This window comes from Vigna angularis, chromosome 1, assembly GCF_016808095.1.
Source record: "Vigna angularis cultivar LongXiaoDou No.4 chromosome 1, ASM1680809v1, whole genome shotgun sequence".
Classification (NCBI taxonomy): Eukaryota; Viridiplantae; Streptophyta; class Magnoliopsida; order Fabales; family Fabaceae; genus Vigna; species Vigna angularis.
This window is the reverse complement of record NC_068970.1, coordinates 49396406-49420433: the sequence shown is the minus strand read 5'-3', so window position 1 is coordinate 49420433 and position 24028 is coordinate 49396406. Positions and strand designations below refer to the sequence as shown.

Genomic DNA, 24028 nt, shown 5'->3' with positions numbered 1-24028 from the left:
AAGGGTGAGAAATAGCAAGAAGATCTAATGTACACTACTTTTAAGTAATGTTAACATCCTAACATGTCTAAAGTAGTGAAATGAACCTAGGAAACTTGTCAAAAGCAAAGAGTTAGGTAAAACTCAAAGTTTGAGTATTTATAACCTGAAAAAGTGTACTTAAAAGGTGAGAAATTGCCAATTGACCTAAAGTAGACTAATTTTAACTAATGATAACATCCTAACAAGTTTAAAGTAGTGAAATGAACCTAGGAAACTTGTCAAAATCAAAGAATTACCTCAAACTCAAAGTTTGAGTATTTATAACCTAAAAAGTGTAGTTAAAGGGTGAGAAATTGCAATTAGACTTAATGAATAGGATTTTTAAGTAATGTTAGCATCCTAACAAGTATAAACTAGTGGAATGAAGCTACAAAACTTGTCAAAAGCAAATAATTACCTCAAACTCAAAGTTTGAGTATGTAGAACCTAAAAAAGTCTACTAAAAGGGTGAGAAAGTGGCAATTCACCTAAAGTAGAATAACAATAACTAATGTTAATATCCTAATAAGTTTAAAGTAGTCAAATGAAGGTGAGAAACTACTCAAAAGCAAACAACTACCTAAAACTCAAAGTTTGAGTAGTTTGAACCAAAAAAGTTCACTTAAAGGGTGACAAAAGTTCACTTGAATCTGTTCAGTTTAGAACTTCTTGTTGGACATCTTTTAATTCATTCCTAGAGTCTTGTTCAACTTTTAATCACTATCCTAGAGTCATATTAATTGTTTCCAGAGCAGTTTCATTCATCTATTGAATTTTGGTTGGTGAATTAGCTTAAATTTTGGTGTTAAGAGCAACTCAAACAGTGAAATTATGATTTGCATGTATTTAGCCTTTGATGGCAGCTTACACAAGTCTTACTTGGTAAAACAAAGTTGCTCAAATAATAAAATTAAGTGTCCAAACTCGTTTGAGCAAAATTGTCATTCAAACCACCAATTTTTCAACACTTTTCTTATATGAGTTGCAGAATTTTTTGAATATGTGTTGCTGTAATTATTGCACTGAATTTCATCTTAAATTGGTAGCAAAAGCTTGGTTCAATTGATTAAAAAAAAGTGCACAATTCAAAATTAACAAACAGCCTGCATTGTAAAAGGTGAGTGAACTAGTGCCAAGCCAAGTTTTCAAAATCTGATGCACATTTTACAGCACCTCTCTTAGGCATTTCATCAAACACTTTTGTCTATTTTAAAATTGAGTTCGAATTAGTTATATCTGCAACTTATAATTGTTTCTTGCTTTTTAAATCCACTTTAGAGTCTCTCCTAAGTTCATTTTGAGTGTCACCTTTCGTTGCAAGCCTATTAATTGCTTGATTTAATATGTTGGAAAATCCTGCACCTAAACTGTTTGATGAAAGTCCAGTGGTGCATTCTGGTTTAGCATTTTCTGGCAGCAGCAGAGCTGATTTTCTAGCTTCTTAATTGGCTTTTGTCCTTCGGTAATTACCGAAGGCTTTTGCCCTTCGGTAATTACCGAAGGACAAAGGCCGTCGATAATTGTTAACGACAAACGATTTACTGACGGCAAAATGATCATCGCTAATTCGTCGATAATAGGCATTACCGACGAGTTTTTGGCTGTTTCCAACGAACTAGAGCCTTCGGTAATATCTTTCTTTTTCGTATCCTTTATCTTCTTTACCCAAATTTTTTTTGATAATTCAACATGAGGAACAATTACATAAGCAACAATTTATACCATATTTAAAACTTCATTGAAGTAAATTTTATAATAACATGCATAATATAGTCACTAAATAAACTCATAAATAACAATATTCAATACAAAACATTTTAAATAATCATTTATCAAACCAAACTAACAACACTCAATAGTTCAAGCCTTCAAACAAACACTCAACTAATCACAAATTCTATGAGAACAAAAAATATAACGACCAAGTCACCTTCACATCCATGTCATCTATCTTATAATTCTATCAAAAATCATAAATAACTTCCTACACCTAAAATGTTTATTTTCAAAAAAAAAAGCAAACAAACAAATTATTTCAGAATTCAAAGACATAGAATGAAGCGTCTAAATATGACAAAATTTCATTTATATAATAAAATAAGTTAAAATTATCACTTTTCTTAACTAAACTCATTAAGATTAATAATAAAATCATAAGAGAAGAGAGAATAAAAAATATTTAGAGTAAATATGAACTTAGTTTTTCTTTTTTTAAAATCCAATGCTCTTTGACTAGACATCTATTATTAGATGGGATCAAATTTTGATTTATTATTGGGTGAGATCAAATTTTAAAAATCATAGAGATCAAGAAAAAAGATACATTAATAGAGACCTAACATCCAAATTTATGAGACATAAAATTTAATTATATTAATTTTTATCTTTGATGTAAAGACATGTAACCTATTAATCACTTGAGGAACAAAAAATAAAATAATATGAATTCAGTAAAAGAAAATATATATATATATATATATATATATATATATATATATATATATATATATATATATATATAAATTTTTGACTCTCAATAGGATAAAAAATTAGAATAAAAACTCAATTAAATATATCAAAATGAGTAACTTAAAACTTGATTGATTTTTATTTTTTTTTTATCTTCAAAGGCTTGAAAATGCGGAAGAATATGTTGGGATGGACATGTCACAAGGAAATAAATGGAGCTTTTGAAAATGTAGTGATAGCATTGAAGGAAACAAACAAAAATTCTATTACAATCTGTAATGCATGAACAAGATAATTTAATGCATGCGAAGATGACGACGACACCAAGGATGGAAATAAAGTATCAATGTGTATCACACACATTAGGAAAAACCTACTCCTATCGTATGTATCATTAATGCATTCTTATTCATTTGTGTACTACCAAACAAATTCATTTCCAAGAGATATACATCAATGTACAATAAAACGATTTTAAGTTAATTTCTAAACTTAAATAAGTTATAAAAAAAAACTTCATAAATGTTTAATAATAAGTAGAAAAATATTTATGAATTATCGGAATGTTATCTAAGTTCAAAAATTTAATTATTTATCACTATTATATTTCTTAAATACATGTCAATATATTTTGGTTAACATTAATGATTCCGTAGTAGAGATTTGATAGGTCTAATATGATGTTTGGACTATTATTAGACATTTGAATAGAAGACTATCAAGTAGTATTTCAATGAATTTGTATAATTGAGGGTTAAAAGAATTTTACTTTGAGTTGTGGGCTACTTAAAATCTATATTACCAAGTTTAATTTAATATAAACTTTAATTTTTATTTTTCTATTAATTGTTTATTATTTAATAAATTAAATAAATTATTATGATACAAATAAATATTATAAATATCACAATATATAATAAATATTAAAGATATCACAATATATCTTTAAAAGTGTCAGCTACTAATATAACCTATAACCATGAGTTTTGTCGGACTGATTTAGTCTATAAAAATTAAAATCTATTTGAAATGTAGTAACGAGTTTACTGAAAGAAGAAAGTTCAATTATGATTATATATCTGGTCTAATAAGAAAACAATTGGATAAAATTAACTAGATGTATTATTCTAAGATTATAGTAATAGATATCTTATTGAAAACTTCTTACAATTTAAGAGAATGTCTCAAATCCATATTAAAGACATCGTTACTCTATTTTTATCATACACAATTCTTTTATTAGAGGAAAAAAAATATATTTAAGGAAAGTATATACTAGAGTATTATAACTACATTAATAACTTCAAGATAATTCAGTCATTCGATTTGTTTTTTAAAGTTTGTTTGTGATTTTTTTTTATTTGTTCAGTAATATGATTTTTTTTTCAGAAGCATTCGGATAGTATTTATAAAAGATATTTTGATATTTAAATTAGAAAAAATTTAAATATATAAATATTAAATACAACAATCAAATCCCACCAACAATCTTACTTGATTCCAATTTATAAATTATAATAAAATTTTACTCATCACCACTTATTTATATATGTTTAATATTATTTTGGTTATATATAAATGTAACATGATACAAGCTTGGATTTGAAATGAATAATTAATTTTACACATGATGTTAGGAAAATTTAAGAGGGTTTGTTTGAGGTGTTTAGTTTTTGAGATTGAGACAGAAGAGTAGACTCGATTTCGATTTTAAAGCAAAGAGATGGAAAGCTAAGGAAGGGGATTTGAATTTGAAGTGAGGTTTCTCACTTTTTGTTGTGAAAAGAGAGGAAAGGAACAGTGAAAAGTTTGGCGCAGAAAAAAGTGAAACAAGAGTGAGAGAGAAGGAAAACAAGAGTCACGTGCTGCGTGAGTGAACAAAAGGATCACACGGAAACGGCGTTTTAATGTTGTTTTATAATGGACGAGATGTGGATAAGCCAAACAGCCACGTGTCATCGACATCCTAGTCTAGTACTAATTCACCCCCAAAATGTCTGCTCCAACTGGACAGGTTCATTTAACAAAAATAAATAAATAAATTAAGTGCATGAATCCTACAGTTACCACGTCCAACTCCTATTTATGTTATATCACCTTCACGTACTCAACTCATTTCAATTTTCATTTCTTATTATCATAACCAATACCTTTACGCGTACTTTGAAACAAGACCATCCTCAATAAATAATTAGTGGAGGGTCAACAAAAAGAAGTAATTTTTTAAATAAATATAAAAATATTGGAAATTTCTGATGTGTTTGTAAATATTCAATTCTACGTTCTAAGATTTATGATATTCGAAAATAAACTACAAATAAGTTAGCAATAGTGATGCACTGTGTGCCACATGTTGTACGTCATGGTTTGGCCACTTAACATCCAGGCCGACAAAACCCGTTGAATAGCTAAGTATGAATCCAATCAACCAAAACTCCTCCAATTAATCATTCATCTAAGATATGTCTCAAAAAAAATTTTATGTTGTTAAGGGTCTATAATGAATTTTTCTTACTTGGTTTGTTTTTTGGTTATGATTATCCATATCATCTAAGTATGTTTCTTCAAAATCGATTAGTGTTTCAATGGTTAACTTGTAGTTTGATATTCAAATTAGATATGTTTCTTAAAAGAATAAGAGAAATTAGATCATGAAAAATGAGTTTACCTTAATTTTAGACTTGTATTCATAAAATTTATACAATCAAATATATTAATTGATTATTAATCGTTTATCAATGACTGATATCTAATTAATTGGCTTTTAATAATTTTTAACGTCGGTTTATAACCTATCAGTTGATGATTTGTCTCATCATATTCTCGGCATAGCATGTAGTACAAAATTCAAATTATAGATTGAAGTTTTATTAGTGTTACATAGTTTTAATGATTCTCCCTTGTGAATATAATAGTTGTCGTTATTGTAATATGCATAAAGAGGGTCTGTGGTAGTGGTTTATAAAAGTTATGAATTATGAATAATTTGAGGGCATTGTGGGTGATAGCGTAGGGGTTGTGCATTTATGAAAGGGGTCTACAATACGTGTGGGATGATTATGGTGCATATGCCCTATGATTGGAAGAAAAATGAAAGGCACGAAGACCAAATTGAGCACACCTATTGTGACCTTAGGAGGGGAAAAAGAAAACAAAATTGAAGGAACAAAAGTGAATCTTAATACAATAATGCAAGGAATGGGCACTTCCAGCTGTCTTACAATTGGACCAATTTTGAAGTACAATTTTATGGCCTTCTTCTACGTGTGGTCGTAGATTTCACATTTAAATTGTGACCAATTCCGACTTTGGGGGGACCATGGCATCAAAAAAGGGTCAACCAAGTTAAAAAAATCTTTTGGGGTCACCTACCCAATACACTTCCAACCTTCCTATTTTTTATTTTCTCCCACTTTCTCAGAATTACATCAACTTCTTTATGTGTGCTGCCAGTAAGGCCAAAAAACAACTTGCCAAAACAACTTATCTTCTTCATCATTTTCAGATCTTGTTCCTCCTTTTTTATTTTCCCATCTTTTCTCTTTCTTCCTTTCTTTTTCCTTCTTCTAAGAGTGTCCAATCATGCTTCCCAAACAAAAAAGTTTCTTTCTTTTCGATCCAACCCTAATATTTGGAAATCACATTCAATCTAATCTATCACGTTACCATGGAAATTAAGAACCCCTTCTGGATATATAATTCATTTAGGGAAGATTTTGCTCGAAAGATGTCAAAACACTTGAGTTACACAAACAAATTGAAGCTCAACAAAGTAATCCACGATTTCTTTTAATATGTATATTTGTAATTTTGATGGAAAGGTTTACTATGTTAACAATTAAGAAATATGTTTTTTCAAATATACACAATAATTTTATAATGAGATTAAAATAATAAAAAACAAATTTATTGAACTTTTTTAGTGATGTTTCGGTATATGGGTTGAGATCTTTTACTTAAAATATTTCAAGTTATTCTGAAGACTAGATAGTCTTTTTGATGGTCTTCCATTATTTAAATTTTTTTTTTCTTGTCCAAACTGGAAGTGACTTTGCGTAATAATTTTGTAATAAAAATTAGTAAATCAAACATATATTATATTATAATAAGTTTATTCTTAGATTTATTAATTTCTAATAATGATTATTATTCTTATTAGTTATCTATAAATAATTGTTATTATTCAGCTTAATTATTAATTATTAACTATTCTGATTATATTTTCTGGGACGGTGAACCCGCGGAATACTGAACTGATCAGGTGACCATTAAGTACAAGTGGTAACATTCGTTCTACAATTGAAAGAATTAACGTAAATGTAGAGTTGTGAAAAGTTTATTCAGACTTAGCTTTATATGTTATTTTCTCCTTTTTAAAATTCTTTTATATATCTTCTTAAGAAATTAATTTATTTCCTTTCGTTTTCTTTCGTTTCACCTTTTCCAGAAAAGTGATTGTTTTATAATATGTATATTATATTCTACTTTTATGTTTAAAATTACTTTACACCTCAGCTAAAGATATTGTAGACGAATATAAACCATAACTCAAGGGAATAAAGTTCTCTTAGTGTCTAATCCTATTACTTATACCTAATTAACTAATTAAAATATTACCTAAAAATTAAAGAGCTAAATTTCTTATTTCTTAAACTAATAAGTATGAAATGAAATAAATTTTTTACTTAATATACCTAATTAAGTAATTGACAACTGGGATACGTGTGTTTGTTTGATATTTAATATACTTAGTACTCTAGAAGGTTAATTATAAAATTTTATTTAGGGTTATATAACTAATAAATCAAGAGGTATTATCTTGTTATTTAATTAATGGGGTCGTCTAGTATTGATGCTCCCTCTCTGCACATTCATTAGAAATAATTCTATTCAATAATTTCAATTCTGTTATTGTCATCCGATTGATTTAATTTTAAAATAAAAGTCAATAATGTCCAAAAAAATATATTTTAATTGTATTATATTTGTTTTCATTTTATAATATGAAAAAAGAGAGAGTAAAATACACATACATGCATTTAAATTACAAGTTATAAATACATAATAGATAACAATTTTTCTAGTTCATAAAAGTGTTTTTTTTTTTAAATATAGTTCATACAACTTCTAGAAACATAAATATATAGCTGTACCAGGAAGGAGCGGGCGCCCCACGGAAGAATGCCCATTTCAACATTCGTCATCAAAACGGTTTGTGACCGTCCGCCCATGTCGGTATCAACGTCATATAACCGGTTAATGACTGTCCGCCTATTTCAACACGGAACCTGCGAAATTATCTCACCAATGACTAATGTGGAGGATTGAGTGTGACAGGGCGGGCGCCCATGTCGCATGTGATGATTAATATGTCCCAAGACCGGCCGCCCAATGAGTAAATCCCGTGATAACGGCCAGCCATGCTACTAATCATCTTGGCTTAAGGTGAATCGACTTGATTTAAGGTAAGTAGAGTTTAGAAGCTATTGGGTTGTCATGGTCCGTGATTAACTTTTCACTAATCCCAAGCCCATAGCGAAAACTATATATACAAGTCCAGGGTGAGTGGTAGAGGGAGGAGATTGAATGCACATTTATTGCTATTCCTGAAAAAAAAAATCATTGCTCTGAAACTGACTTTGGCATCGGAGAATCTTTTGCAGGTCTCCACTCCGCTAGATCGAGAAAGAAGTTAAGACTGGAAGAGAAAAGGTTAGCTACATGAGCGAGTTAGTAGAAGAACTTGGAGATTTAAGACAGCACAGCCCTACACATCCAAAACAATAGCTAATTATTGAATACTCTTTAATGCATAACAAGTTCGATTCAAATTGTATCGAATCTATTCTTAGGAGAAAATTTAAAACTTGATAAAGAAAATGGATTTTCAATTTGATATTTGTTTAATTATTGTTTTTAGTTTACTTTTCACTGTTCATATTGCCACCCATATATTTTCACAATCTCTTTACTTTTATTTTGCTTTCGAAACATTCTCAATGATTTTTTTTAATAACAAAATATATTTTGGGATTCCTATAACGAGTCTATAAAATTATTTTTTAAATTTATTCTTAAATATGATTGTTTTATTTGTATAAATCATATAATATATTTGAGTCAATGAAATTTTATTTTTTAAATGATGTCTTAAATTGAAAAAAAAATGATAATTTTTTATATTTAAAAATATTTAGCAATAACTAATGTATTGATAAATTATTTTTAGTTTAATGTTAGATGTACCTTTTATATGTTTTTAACATATCAATTTTGTTGGTTATGAAAAAAGTTATTGAAATATGAAAATCAATTATATTTTAAAAACATTTTTTTTAATTTCTAATATTATTTATAAAAAAATAAAATAGATTTAATAAATAGAATTATTTTTAAAGTCTAAATATTAAATATTAAGTATAGAAATGAATTAATAATATATCAAATAATATATACAAATACATATCTCTGTCCTATGTTAAATATAAATAAGTGGCTGAGTAAATTATAAATGTACTAGTTATAAGATAAAAAAAATTTACACAATATTATAAAATAAAAAGATTATAAAGTTAGATTTAATATATTTTATAAATAAATTAAATAAATAAGCTACCGATTATAATAGAAATATATGGGAGATTACTTTTAAAAAAATATAAAAATAAATTATCACATAGTTTTTAATTATTTGATAATCTTATCATATTTTGTTTCATAGATGTTATTTTATCATTATCTAATGAAATATAATTTTAATCTATAAAAATAAGATAATAGTTATTTTTATTACATTTCAAATACCCGTTATAATAATACATTTTAAATCCTATTATGTGAAAGAGTCTTGTAACTGAATTAATTATATTAAAATAAATCTATATGTTTTTTAATCGTGTGACTTTTTTTATTGAGTTTCTATTTATGAGTTAGTTTAAAAGTATTTTTTTGGTTAAGGTTAGATTTAATATATTTTATAAATAAATCAAATAAATAAGCTATCGATTATAATGAAAATTATATGAAAGATTATTTTAGAAAAATATGAAAAAAATAATTATCACAGAATTTTTAATTATTTGATAATCTTATCATATTTTGTTTCATCGATGATATTTTACCATTATCTAATGAAATATAATTTTAATCTATAAAACTAAGTTAATAGTTATTTTTACAATTAAAATATCCATTATAATAATATATTTTAAATCATATTTCGTGAAAGAATCTTGTAACTGAATTAGTTATATTAAAATAAATCTATATTATTCAATTTATCTACGTTATAATTTTAACAATACTATTTTTTTTAATAAGATTACATTATATTATATATTTATAATATTTAAAATATAATTATTAATTATTATTTTCTTATCCGATCTTTAATTTGTTTTTCTTATTAACTATCTTATCTGTAATCTATTTCTAGATAATAATTAATTTTTATTAAACATATCTTTTATCTTTTTATATTAACATTCATTTTTTTCAAAATCATCAATTACTTTATATATATACATAGAATAACTTTTGTATTTCAATACAAAACTCCAAGCATAATAAAATTTGAAGACATGGCTGAGTGGAAGAAATTGAGAGTTTTGGGAGAAGGTTCATATGGCACAGTGTATCTGGTACTTCTACGTTCTATAGAAGAACAAAAGCCGAAAATCTCACTCTTAGCATTGAAGACAAGTTCTTCCTATTCAATGTTAAGGGAGAAAAAGGTTTTTGAGTTATTACGGGGTTGCGAAGGAATTGTGCAATGTTATTATTATAAATGCATTGTTGAGAGAGGTTATTTAAGTTATAATCTCTTCATGGAGTATGCCCCTCATGGTTCTTTAGGCAATTTAATAAAGACAAAGTTATTATCCGACAAGGAAGTGATAGTCTACACTCAGATGCTTCTCAAGGGACTTTCTTGCATGCATGAAAAAGGAATTGTTCATTGTGATCTTAAACCGGATAACATTCTCCTCTTTCCTTCATGGGATGATCGTACAAAATATCAACTAAAGATTTCTGATTTTGGATTGTCCAAGACTAGCGAAGAGGCAAATGCTGATTTAGGAGAGATCAAGTTCAGAGGAACACCCTATTACATGTCACCGGAATCAGTTAGAGGTTTTAAGGAAACACCTTTAGATATATGGTCTCTGGGATGTATTGTTATTGAGATGAGCACTGGACTTCAACAATGGTGGAACATTCAAACCTCAGACCAATTATTGTGCAAGCTTGCATTTTTCAATGAAGCACCAAAGATACCAGATGAACTTAGTTACGATTGCAAGGATTTTTTGAAAAAATGTTTCATCAATGATCCTCAACAAAGATGGACGGCTAAAATGCTTCTAGATCATCCTTTTATTCAAAAGGAATATCCAACATCATTGCCTACGTATAATCCTTCAAATTAGATGTATCCATTTAATTAAATACTTCAATGATTATATCTATGTTGATCAAATTTAAGTAGATACATGTATATTTTTTTTATGTAAACCCACTAAATACTACTTTTTTGTTTATTACAATGTTCATTACTTTTAAAAAATTAGTAAATAATGTTTGTGTAGTTTAGTATTACTCCCGTCATAGAATTTGAAATGCTGACGTAAGAACATTTTTCAACAAAAACAAAATGAAATAATAATTTTTAAGCTTTTAAAATATTAAAAGTTTCGATATTACATTTTAACGGACTCTTACGTTTTTAAAAGAAAATATTTATTCATAAATTTATTGATCCCAATCAATTATTAAAATTAACAAACACATAAAATCACTTCAGTGGAATGAAAAGAAGAAATAATGCATTGTAATTATCTAATATTTATATAGGTTATATAAATACATAACAGATAACAATTTTTTATTTTTCTAATTCATAAAAGTGTTTTTTTTTAAATACATAATAGATAACAAATTTTCTAGTTAATAAAAGTGTTTTTTTATGGTATAGTTCATACACCTTCTAGAAACATAAATATATAACTAATCATAGAATACTCTTTAATGCACGATAAGTTCGATTCAAATTACATCGAATCTATTCTCAGAAGAAAATTTAAAACTTGATAAAGAAAATAATTTCTTAATTTGATATTTATTAGTTCACTTGTCACTGTTCATATTGATTGCCACCCATATTTTCACGATCTCTTTACTTTTATTTTGCTTTTGAAACATTCTTTCAATGATTTTTTTTTATCTATAACAAAATATATATCGGGATTCCTCTAACGAGTCTATAAACTTATTTTTCAAATTTATTCTTAAATATGACTGTTTTATTTATATAAATTATATAATACATCTGAGTCTGAAATTTTATTTTTTAAATATGTCTTAAATTGAAAAGAAAAAAAAGATAATTTTTTATATTTTTAATAAAAATATTTAGCAATAACTAATGTATTGATGAATTATTTTTAGTTTAATGTTAGAGGTACCTTTTATATGTTTTTAACATATCAATTTTGTTGGTTATGAAAAAGTATTGAAATATGAAAATCAATTATATTTTAAAAATAATTTTATTAGTTCTGAATAATATTTATAAAAAAATAAAATAGATTTAATAAATAGAATTATTTTTAAAGACTAAATATTAAGTATAGAAATGAATTAATAATTTATCAAAGAATATATACAAATACACTCTTTCTTTTTCTCCTATGTTAAATATAAGTAAGTGATAAATTATAAGTATATTAGTTGCAAGATAAAATTTGTAAAGACTTAAAATATGGTATTTTAGAAGTGATAGTAGTTTAAAAATAATGAAACTCAATTATTTTAATATTAAATAGTTTTAATATAAAAAGTTTTGTTATAAACGAGTTTCATTTATTTTAAAACTCACCATCTTTCTAGAAACTATTTTCTAGAGTTCTTTGATTCTCTCTAAGGGTTCTTCTTCCCTGCTCGTCCGATTGAAGAACTGAGACAGTAGGATTGATCCTTGCGGCGAGCTCTTCAATATAGACCGATCAATTTCTCTTGTTTGAGTAAGTCGAGTTTCCAACCCTTTTTCTTGGTCTTTTCTTGTATCTGTTGCATGTAGGCCCTGCTTAGTTTACATGTGTTCTTTGAGTTTTCAATTTGAGTCTTTGTTGATTAGTGCTTCTAATGGTGTACCCTGATCTTGTTTTTGTTATTCCTAGGAGCAGATAGAGCTTCCTTAGCTTTTGGAGTTGTTTTAGGACTCCTAGAGCTGTTTGGTCATCTGTCAGGTAAGAAGAGCTAGTTACTTTATTTTTAACTAGTCTTCATGTTTTAATTAATGTTTGTATGACTGTATGATACTTGAATTGAGTAATTAAGTTGTTTCATGAAATTTGATTTGTTGAGTTGTTTGATTGAAATGAGAATTTTAGTATGTTGAGTTGCTTGTAAAATGAGTGTGGTGAATTGAACATGTGATGAATGATGGTGAGTAATTTTTATGTTGAGGTGAAAGTTGTTTTTGATGAGTTTAATATGGTAGTTTAAGTGAATTTTGAGTTGCTAAGCTGTTATAGATCTTTGATTGGTATTAAATAGAAGAAATAAGTAGTTTTTAGGCTAAAAAGGAGGTTTTGACAGGTGAAAAGTTAATATAATGGTTATTTGGGAAAAGCTATATTTTTGGATCGGTTTAAGGGTCAATTAAGACTTGTTTGAGTTCTGTGTTAGTAGGAATTTGATGTAGAACTGGTTGGTAACTAATACGGTGTGTTTTGTATAGTTTTTGGTTCATTTTTATGGGTTTTGATTAGTGAAATTCTATAGTTATGGTCTTAGGCACATTCTGCATCTTTGGGAACTGTTTTCAGGTCATCTAGGACTTGGTTGGTATCTTACTTTGCAAAAATTTGGCTTTGTATAGTAAGAACTGTTAGTTGGACTTATGGGTACTTAACTTGGTCTAAATGCATTGAAATCATGTTCAATTGAGCAATCAATGTCCAAATGTAAGTTATAAACAAGTTTAAGAATCAAATACAGTGCTAAGGATACCCAATTGGTCTTTTGAATTGCGTTTGAATAACATTTAAATCCAATTTGTAGGTTGTTATCATCTAGTGTGGCATTGAGGGGTAGTTTTCTAGCATTCAGCGCCACATTCCAATGGCTCTGGTGTTGAGGGGTAGTTTCTGTCACTAAGCGCCACACTCCAGTGGCTTTGGCGTTGAGGGGTAGTTTTTTGGCGCTAAGTGCCACATTCTAGTGATGTTGTCGCTGGGGGTAGTTTTCTAGCATTGAGCGCTGACGATAGCTAGTGTAATTTTCGTTATTTTTAAATGTGATTTTTGGTGAATGTTTTGTGTGAAATTGTTATGGTATACATGTTTTGATAACTAATTAAGGTCTTATTGGGAGACGTCGAATCCCCTTCCCCATACGACAATTTTGACGTTAGACCCCTCCTAAACTCACGACCCTTTTGTTTTTTTCTTAAATTAATTTATTTCTATAGTATTACCGAATCTGAAATACAGAAAATCATTATAGCACATCATAAAATTGTATATATTATGAGTTTCAAGCAATGGAGATTAGGCACTCGCTGCTGCCGCCAAGATTCATCAACTCACAAACAAAATTGTATCATAAGCCAAAATTAATCGGTGCAAACAAAATTTAATCGGTGCAAATGGAATTTAATTGGTGCAAACTAAAGTTAATCGGTGCAAAATAAATTAATTGGAAGAAAATTAATCAAACATACCTTATAGTAGTAATGGCGAACGCAAACGAAACAACAACCCAAACGAAAACGCGAAAGAAAGTGAGGCTCACATTCTGAGTTTTTGGGGTTTAAAAGGGCATTTGAGGTCAGCCCCTCCAGATCCGACGTCTAATTACTAAAAAAATCCATTTTGACGCTACTTTTTTGGGTACTTTCGCAACTTATTGACGTCTGGGAAAAGGGATCCGACGTCTAATGTGTATTAGACGTCGACCCCCTCTACGTTCTACATCTTATGTTTGAAAAAGTGACATTTCAATTGTGATTTTACAACTTCTGACAGAGGATTTGACATTTGATCTGGGGGTCATCGACGTTTATTTTCAGACCTTTTTAGCGTATGATCTGAGGGGCCGACGTCTAAAGGAGGATTTGACGTCTGATTTGGATGGGAGGCGATGTCTATGTTGTAAAAAAAAATAATTTTGACGCTTAAAATGAGATACTTTTGGGCCTTTTTGACGTCTGATTTGGGGGGACCGACGTCTAAAGGAGGATTTGACGTTTGATTTGAGGGAGCCGACATCTATGTCATAAAAAAATTAATATTAGCACTTAAAATGAGGTATTTTCAGACCTTTTTGATGTCTGATCTGGGAGAACCAATGACTATACCTTATTTGACGTCTGATCCTGGGAGAACCAACTTCTATAATGACGTTTTATTTACAAAAATGCCACCATTTATATTTTACGTTGGATTTTCTTTTGTTATACGTTAAACGCATGACGTTAAACACTATTTATGCACTAGTGATGGGGTGGTGGAGAAAATGGCAGGAGATCTTTACCCTAGCCCTTTAGGTTTTAGGAGTGGAAGATTAACCTCATGGGTGGCAGGTCGAGTTACCCTTGTTTATAACTCTGTAGAGTATAAATATTAGCATCACTGCACACCTTCAGTAACGTCTGTCAAGCATAGTATTCGGATAATAAGTTATAAAATGCTTTAATATTGAACTAATGTACGATGCATGAAATTTTTTATGAAGTTTTCTTTTGAACACTAGCTCACTCTGTTGTTTTATTTGGTTGTTCTTGGTGTGTTGTATGTTTCTTCTGCGATAAACACCTTATTGGTGGGAGCAGATGAGGGTTACACGTTGAAGTATCGTTGGTGGAGGACTATGATGCTGCAGAGTGTCTTATTGTTCATCTAGTGGTTAAGTTTAGTTCTTACAAATATAATTATTATTAGGGTTAAGTATGTTTTTAGTCCCTTAACTATCAAGCAATTTTATTTTTCGTCACTCTTTAAGACTTTGATACACTTTGATCATTGTCCTTAAAACAATTATAATTTTTCGTCCCCCAAAATGAACAACGTTAAAATTAAGCTGAGCTGGCTAACGTGTGTGCCACGTTACTCTTCATTTTTTGAAACTTGTTAATCCTTTACCTTATTCATCTCCAAGATCCTCTGAACTCTCTTCATTGTCGAGCCTACCCCTCTCCCTCCATCTTTAATATCCTTAACCTCACCATAGAAACACGCATCACTCCCTCCCCATCCTCTGCCTTATCCTGCTCCTCACCACTCCTCTCCAATTCTTTCAGCACTATGTTCCTCGCCCTCTCCTGCTCTGCGCCGCCTTCCCGTTATGGCGATTCTCGACAAGGAAAAGCACGGTGGCCACCCCGTTGCGAAGTGCTGAGAAAGTGGATCGTAGAGGAGCTTGGGGTCGCCGGTCTCGAAGACGGTGAGGAGTTCGGGGTAGGCGTTGGACTCGACAAAGGAGTCGCAGAGCTACGCGACGACTATGAGGCGATTCTGCTCTACGCCGGAGATGCCGATGGTTTCCTCGATGGTGGGAGGGGAGAAGCCTTCTCAAATGACGGAGGATACGAGGAGTGTGTACTAGTACTAGAGGCTGAGGCGGTTGGCGAGGATGTATATGCGACCAATGATGTCAAGGTTGCCGTATTGTGATGGGAGAGGTTTCGACAAAGGGCAGAAGGGTTGGTAGACTTGCTTCGGCGAAGGCAAAGGCTAGTAGTTCCTGAAGGAAGAAGGGTTGATTATGGCAGATATGGGTTTGATGGAATGTTTGATTATTTTTCATATAGAAAAAAGGTAAAAAAAGGTTTTGGAGAGAAGTGAGGAAAGAGAAGGAAAAGGAAGATTGAAGAAGGTAGAGGCGACAATGAGAAGAAAAATTAAATAAAAAATTACAATAAAGGGATATTAAAAATATGGTAAGTAATAATTGCATAGGGTGGTTCTCTCCCCTTGGTGGTCTCCTCTGGTGGCACACACATCTCTTTAAACTTCTCATCCTAGGATTGTGCCAACGCTTTCAGAGAAACCAGACTCACAAAAGTCAAGGCAATTGCCTCACACTTCACAGTTCTTCACTAACATCATGGCTCTGCCAACAAATATTTTACATTTACTGTTTCATCATCTTCAAACAAAATTCATCTTTAAGGAAGATGTCAATGTCGACAACATCTCAACACCACTGGTTCAGAAATTAAAAGGAATATTTTCATGAGATAGTGCCACCACATGTGATTCACTCATACCCTCTAGGATTGAATCATGTTCACTCGTCACCAGTATTGTCAACAAGTTTCTCACCGTGGCGATCATCATCCTCATTTGGGATAAGCATACGTTGGGTTGGTTTGTTTGCTTTTCACTGTTATTGGGGTTCTCTATCAACAGTCCTTTACTGGCTAGTGGATGCTCCGACCCAGTCCAAACAGTTTGTTCGCCAGAATCATTCCCACGTTGCCAACTTTCTTCACCACCACCATTGAAGACGAGCATCTTCCACTAATCTGTTCGTCAAAAGAAAGCAGAGAGTGAGAGTTGACTCAGTTTCAAAAAAGAAAAGTTTCAAAAAATGAAAAGTTAAAAAAAAAAGGTGATGTGACATTCTGTTAGCCACCTAAGAAAAAAACTAACGTCGTTAGTAGTGAAAGACTAAATCTAATACTTTCTAAAAGGAGAAGAATGCAAATGTATCAAAGTTTCAGAGAGGGACGAAAACTAAAATCGCTTAATAGTGTTAGGATCAAAAACATATTTAATCCTTATTATTATGGCTATTTTATTTTAGATAACTGTATTAGTATTATATTTGTTTAAAAATTTATTTTGTTTTACCCATTTTATAATGTCTCATTTTATTAATGATAAATTACTAATGATACAAATTTTATTATAAAGTTAGATTTAATATATTTTATAAATAAATCAAATAAATAAGCTGCCGATTATAATAAAAATATATGGGAGATTATTTTTTTAAAAAATATGAATTTTTTTTATCACATAGTTTTTAATTATTTGATTATCATATTTTGTTTCATAGATGATATTTTATCATTATCTAATGAAATAGAAATTTAATCCATAAAAATAAAATACTAGTTATTTTACATTTCAAATACTAATTATAATAATATATTTTAAATCCTATTTCGTGAAAAAGACTTATAGCTGAATTAATTATATTAAAAGAAATTTATATTTTTTTTATCATGTGACTTTTTTGTTGAGTCTCTATATTTATGAGTTAGTTTAAAAGTATTTTTTTGGATTAAAGTTAAATTTAGTATATTTTATAAATAAATCAAATAAATAAGCTATTGATTGTAATAAAAATTATACGAGAGATTACTTTTAAAAAAATATGAAAAAAAGTTATGAGATATTTTTTAATTATTTGACAATTATATCATTTTTTGTTTGATATATGATATTTTATCATTATCTAATGAAATAGAATTTTAATGTATAAAAATAAGATAATAGTTATTTTTTATATTTCAAATACCAATTATAATAATACATGTTAAATCATATTTCGTCAAAAAGTTTTGAACTGAATCAATTATATTAAAATAAATCTATATTATTGAATTTATCTATATTATAATTTTAATAGAAATATTTTTTTATTCACATTAAGTTATATTATATATCGTTGAAAGGGGAGTCCTTAAAAATTTTCAAACAAAGTGTTTTTTATGATAATTAATAATTTTTTTCTTGGATAAATATGTTGTAAAAATAGGTTAAAGTCGATGTGAAACAAGTTTATAGTTGTTTAAATCTTCATTTGTGCTAAGTGCTAAAAGTATTAAAAAATGGACTTCATTAACTATTTTAATCGATTAAGAAAAATAATTAATTAATTAAAACTGTGTGAAAATCTTAATCGATTAGAAAAATAATTTAATAAAAAATGTGTGTGTGTGTGTGGGTGTGGGAGTGTGTGCGGCTGTGTGTGTATGCATGCGTGTGTGTGTGTCTGTGTCTATGTGTGTCTGTGTGTGTGTGTGTGCGTGTGTGTGTCTATGTTTGTGTGTGTCTATGCCTGTGTGTGTCTGTGTGTGTGTGTCTGTGTGTGTTTGTGTGTGTCTGTGTTTGTGTGTGTCTGTGTATGTCTGTGTGTGTGTGTGTTGTTTAAAGAAATTCAAGGTTTCTAAGAATCCAAAGGAAAAAGAAAGATCAACCAAGGATTTGGATTGTCTCTCTTTGCAAAATATGCACCTGTGGTGCACCCGGTTCTATTTTTCTTTGTGTGTTCTTTGTATTACTTTAGTCTTAGCTATATAGGCAAGATTTCTAAAGAGTTATGTAGCCTCTTCTTTTGGTTGGTGTTTTTCTTGTTCTTGAGAAAAGTGAGAGTACATTGAGTGTATCTTGTATTTTGTGATTCTTGACTATCAAAGTTAGTGAATTCCCTCCAATTAAGGTTGTTAGAGGATGACTGGATGTAGACTCGTTTAGAGGCAAACTAGTATAAATCTTGTGGTGTTCTTTTGCTTTATTCTTATTTATTGCTTTGAAGGTTTAAGATTTTTTGAAAATAACATCAAACACGTAGAAATTGTTAAAGAAAATTAAAAACTGTTTTCAAACCAATTCATCCCCCTTTTGGGTTGATACATAGTGGTTTCCAAATTAACAATTGGTACAAGTGGTTAATCGAGAGATAATAGATTAAAAAGATCATGCATGACCAATATATCTTAAACTTTTGCTAAAGGGACCATAAACAAACAACCTCTATTTGTTGAAGAAAATGACCCATTTTGGAAAATTAGAATTAAGATTTTCTTGGAATCAATGGACAAAGGTGTATGGGATGTTGTTGTCAATTGACCTTTTCAACCTACAAAGATTGAAAATGGAAAAACAATGCCTAAATTTTTTTCGTAATGGACACCTAATGAAAATAAAAGAGCGCATTATGATGTAAGGGCCAAAAATATAATTTCTTTTGCACCAATCCTTGATGATAGAGTTTCTGTGTGAATCGGCCAAGGAAACGTGATACGTTCTTAAGGTCACACATAAGCGTACATATGAAGTTAAAAGGGATAGAAAAAACACTTTAATTCAAGAGTATAATGGATAATGGAAAAAACATATATATGATGTGCAGAAAAGGTTGACTCATACAAATAATCATCTACTAGCTCTTGGAAAAACCTTTGACAAAGAGGAATTGGACATCAAGATCTTGAAGAGCCTAAATAGAACATTACAACCTAAAGTCACTACTATATTAGAATCTAGAGACATCACTACATTGAATATGACTACCTTGTTTGGAAAGTTGAAGGAACACGAGTTAAAGCTAGGAAGACTTAAGGAAGAGGAAGAAGGAGAGAAAAAACACACTGTTGTTTTGAAATCTGCTACCAGGACTGCTACAAAATCCAGTTCAAGGAAATATGACTCTGGAGATGAACAAGCTGTAGAAAATTTTGACAAAGAACCTTTAAATCTAATGGTAAAAGATTTCTCTAAATTCTTGAAGTATAAAAATAAAGCTAACCATGATTCTACAAGGAACAAATTGAATATGGAAAAGTATAACACATCAAGCCAGAGTGTCTTATACTCAAACTGAAATAGAAATTGGAATAAAAGAATAATGAAAGCAAACACAAAAATAAAAAGAAAGCATGGGAGGACAATGCATCCAACACCTCTAGTGAATCAAACAAAAACCTTGAAGAGGAAACAAATTTTTGCTTGATGGCTGGATCTGCATCATCTGAAAGCAGTGTGAGTAGTTTGTAATCTTAAAGCATTGAAAATAAGTATTATCAACTACTTGAAGCATTTCAATAATTTCATGAGGAAGCTAGGAAACTCCAATACTCAAACAACAAGTATAAAAATAAAAACAAGTGGCTGGAAAATAGAATAGAGGTTCTAGGTAGTGAAAATGAAAGTCTAAAATCAAAACTGGAATCTCTAGAAAATATATCTAAAAACACCATGCACAAGAACAAGAAATGTGATCAAAATAGCGAAAACTATCCAAGACAAATGGAAACAGTCAAATATCTTTTGAAAACCTTGTCTAAGTTTACATTAGGCAGTTCAAATCTCGATACTCTTTTTGGTTCACAAAGGAGTTTGTTGAATAGAGAAGGAATAAGGTATGCTGGTAAAAATAATCAATTAAATACCAAAAAGTTGATTGACATAAGCAAACCTTCTTCAATTATCTTTTTTGACTGCAATCAACTAGGTCATGCATTAAATTCATGTTATTAAAGGAAAGTTTAAATGGGTTCCTAAGAAACCATTGAAACCCCTTAATGTAAAAGGACCCAAATTTAGTTGGGTACCTACCTCTTCTACTTAATATGTGTTGTAAGCTAACCATGAAGTCAAGAATATTTAAATAGTGGTTGTTCAAGACACATGACTAAAGATGCAAGCAAATTCATCAAAATATCTTACAAAACTAGTGGACATGTCACATATAGTGATGGTAACAGAGGTAAAATCCTTGGTACTGGAGAGGTAAGAACTCCATCAACTATTGAAATTGAAAATGTGTTGCTAGTAAAAGGTCTCAAACAAAATCTTCTAAGTATTAGCCAACTATGTGATAGGGGCCTAAAAAGTAACCTTTGAAGTTAACCACTGTTTGATATGATGTGCATCCTATGATGGGTTAGTTTTCATTGGTAAACACTATCAAAATATCTACATGGTTGATTTTGAAAACACATCTTTTGATTCTATTGTATGTGTGCTTGCTAAAAACGATTAACCATGATTATGGCATAGGAAATTAGCTCACATTCATATGTCATAGTTAAATGAACTAGTCTCAAAGAATCTTGTCAAAAGATTACCTGAAATTAAGCATAAACAAAGCATATTGAAATAAGACACCATTCATAAAGGATCATGTATCAAAAGGTGAATGTAAAATTGAATACATTGATACAATTCATCAATTAACAAACATTTTCACTAAACCACTACCTAAGTATAAATTTGACATTATTATAAATGAACTACTAGGTATCCTAGATATTGAATGTGCATCCTAAAAAGTGAAATAACATTATTGCTTTACATATTTTAACTAATCTCATAACGAATTAATATGTTAAGATGTCAAAAACCATTTGCTTTCTGTTTTAATCGACTAGACCACTTATATAATTGATTAATACACATAATACCATCAAATGCATATGCTTAAAGCCCAAAATATTGATGAAAATGAAGGAAATGAAGAGGCATTAGTAAAAAACGAGGTTTTTAACTTGTACATTACGCTTTGGTTTCAAAAAAACTGAAGCGTATCAAAACGCGGTGGCAATTTCGTAGTTTTTGTGAAACTGTATGCCTCAGTTAAATTGGAATCGATGCCTAAAGGGTCTACTGTCTCGGTTCTCTGCAGAATCGAGGCAGTATGTCGTGCAAAAAGCTGACAACCTCTGTATTTGAATGTTTCAAATCCATTTTGTCAACCTCTACTGCGTCGGTTCCATTTGAACCAATGTCATAAGGCCTTTATGCCTCGGTTTAACCGCGAACCGATGCCTATAGTTAGAAATCTTTAATTTTTTTTATTTATAATTTTATTTTGAATTTTTTCTGAAAGGTTTACGCCTCGGTTGTCTTTAGAACCGAGGCAGTAGAGTCTTATTTCCTCGGTTATCTACTTAATCGAGGTAATAACTTTTTCGATTTTTAAAATTCAGACCTTTAATTTTCCCCTTTCATGCTCCCGTTTCATTCTTCCCTTTCATTTTCCTCTTCCACAAGCTTCTCACCACCACCATCCTCAAGTCGCACAAGTCAAACTCAACCTCAGACTCACCTGCGAATTGCTGCTTCTCATCTCGCGCGAATAGCTTGCAGATCTATCGTTGTTGCCTCCACCACTGGTTGCCGCTGCTGCCTTCACCACTGGTCGTTGTTGCTGCCTTCACCATTGGTCGTCGCTGCTACCTCCACCATTGGGCGCCACCGCTACCTCCACCACTAGCGACCATGATAAAAAAATTATAACCTATTGTTCGAAGTTGTTGCCTCTACTTCTCTCGCGCAAACTACGTTGTTTGCTGTCACCATTGGTCGTTCGTCATCGCCACTGGCTGTTCATCACCATCTTCGTTCGTTTGTCGCTGCCTTCGGCTGTTCGTCTTTGCCTTCGGCCGTTCGTCGCCCCCTTTGACCGTTCGTCATGCTGTTTCGTCGCCGCCTCCGCTCTTGCAGATAAAAAAGAAAAAAAAATGATTTTGGAAGCCAAAAGTCTGAATTTTCTGAAAAAAAAAAATAAAAAAACATGTATCGGCTCAGTTCAAAACCAACCGAGGCAAAAGACTCTCACATACTGCCTCAGTTCAAAACCGAGGCAAAAATGCTACCCCTTTTTATCTCGCCTTTATATGCCTCGGTTCAGGAACCATTGCGTATAAACAAAAATAACTAGTGTCGTTTTCCTGTACTGCACTAGTGAGGAGGACTCTGACTAATCTAACAATTAACTAATCAATACTTATAAACATTTCTTTACTATGTTATATTTGCTTTATCTTGAACTTGTTCTATTTTGAAACTGTTACACTTGCTTTGTTCTAGACATATTATTTAGCTAAATTGCTTACCTATTAGTTGCTTGATTGAATAAATCATACTTTATCCACTGTATACCTCTTTCACATTCTGATTAATCTCCTTCTTGAAATTCATAATTTTTTATATATTCTTAGTTTCTTTGACTAATGTTTTGTTGAACTACTTTTTATATTTTAACTTGGATAACTGTAATGGACCCTTGGGTCATAATACTTTGCTGAACAATCTGTTTGATATGCTAGAATCTAACTAGTTGTAGTACATATTATGCATATTATATTGTTCTTTTGTTATATTTTTTTTGCTATTGTCGAAAGGGGGAGAAATTTCTATTGATTAATGCTGCAGGAACACGAAGAACATGAAGTTGGTCTTTTTTGGATAAATAGGTTGTAAAAATTGGTTAGATTCCATATGAAACAAGTTTATAGTTGTTTAAGTGTTTATTTATGTTAAGTGCTTGTAAAAAAACTAGGGTTCACTCACGGTTTTAATCGATTAAGAAAAATAGCTAATCGATTAAAAATGTGTGCAAACCTTAATAGATTATGAAAATAACATAATCCATTAAATATACCAATTTTTTTGTCTATGCTATATATGTGTTCTAATTATTTTATAGGTACAAAAAACATTTTAAAAAGTTATCAAACTAAAGAATAGAGTTTTGAGTTGTCTTGAAGCAATCTTATAGACATAAACCATTATTTAAAGAAATTCAAGGTTTATAAGAGTCCAAGGGAAAAAGAAAGATCAACCAAAGATATGCATTGTTTCTCTTATCTTTAATCTATTTTGAAGATGATAATTAATTTTTATTAAACATATATTTAGTAATATATATATATATATATATATATATATATATATATATATATATATATATATATATATATATATATATATATATATATATATATATATATATATAT

The 24028-nt window shown here is 29.9% G+C and overlaps 1 protein-coding gene across 1 annotated transcript; it reads left to right on the top strand.

Moving 5' to 3' along the window:
* Positions 1-10070: 10070 nt before the first annotated feature.
* Positions 10071-10919, top strand: LOC128195200 (mitogen-activated protein kinase kinase kinase 20-like). The gene has a single exon (XM_052872274.1). The coding sequence runs from the start codon at positions 10071-10073 to the stop codon at positions 10917-10919; it is 849 nt and encodes a 282-aa protein (XP_052728234.1).
* The last annotated feature ends 13109 nt before the right edge of the window (positions 10920-24028 follow it).

Coding starts and splice junctions, on each gene's coding strand:
- LOC128195200 (XM_052872274.1), top strand. CDS start 10,071: ATGGCTGAGTGGAAGAAATTGAGAGTTTTGGGAGAAGGTTCATATGGC.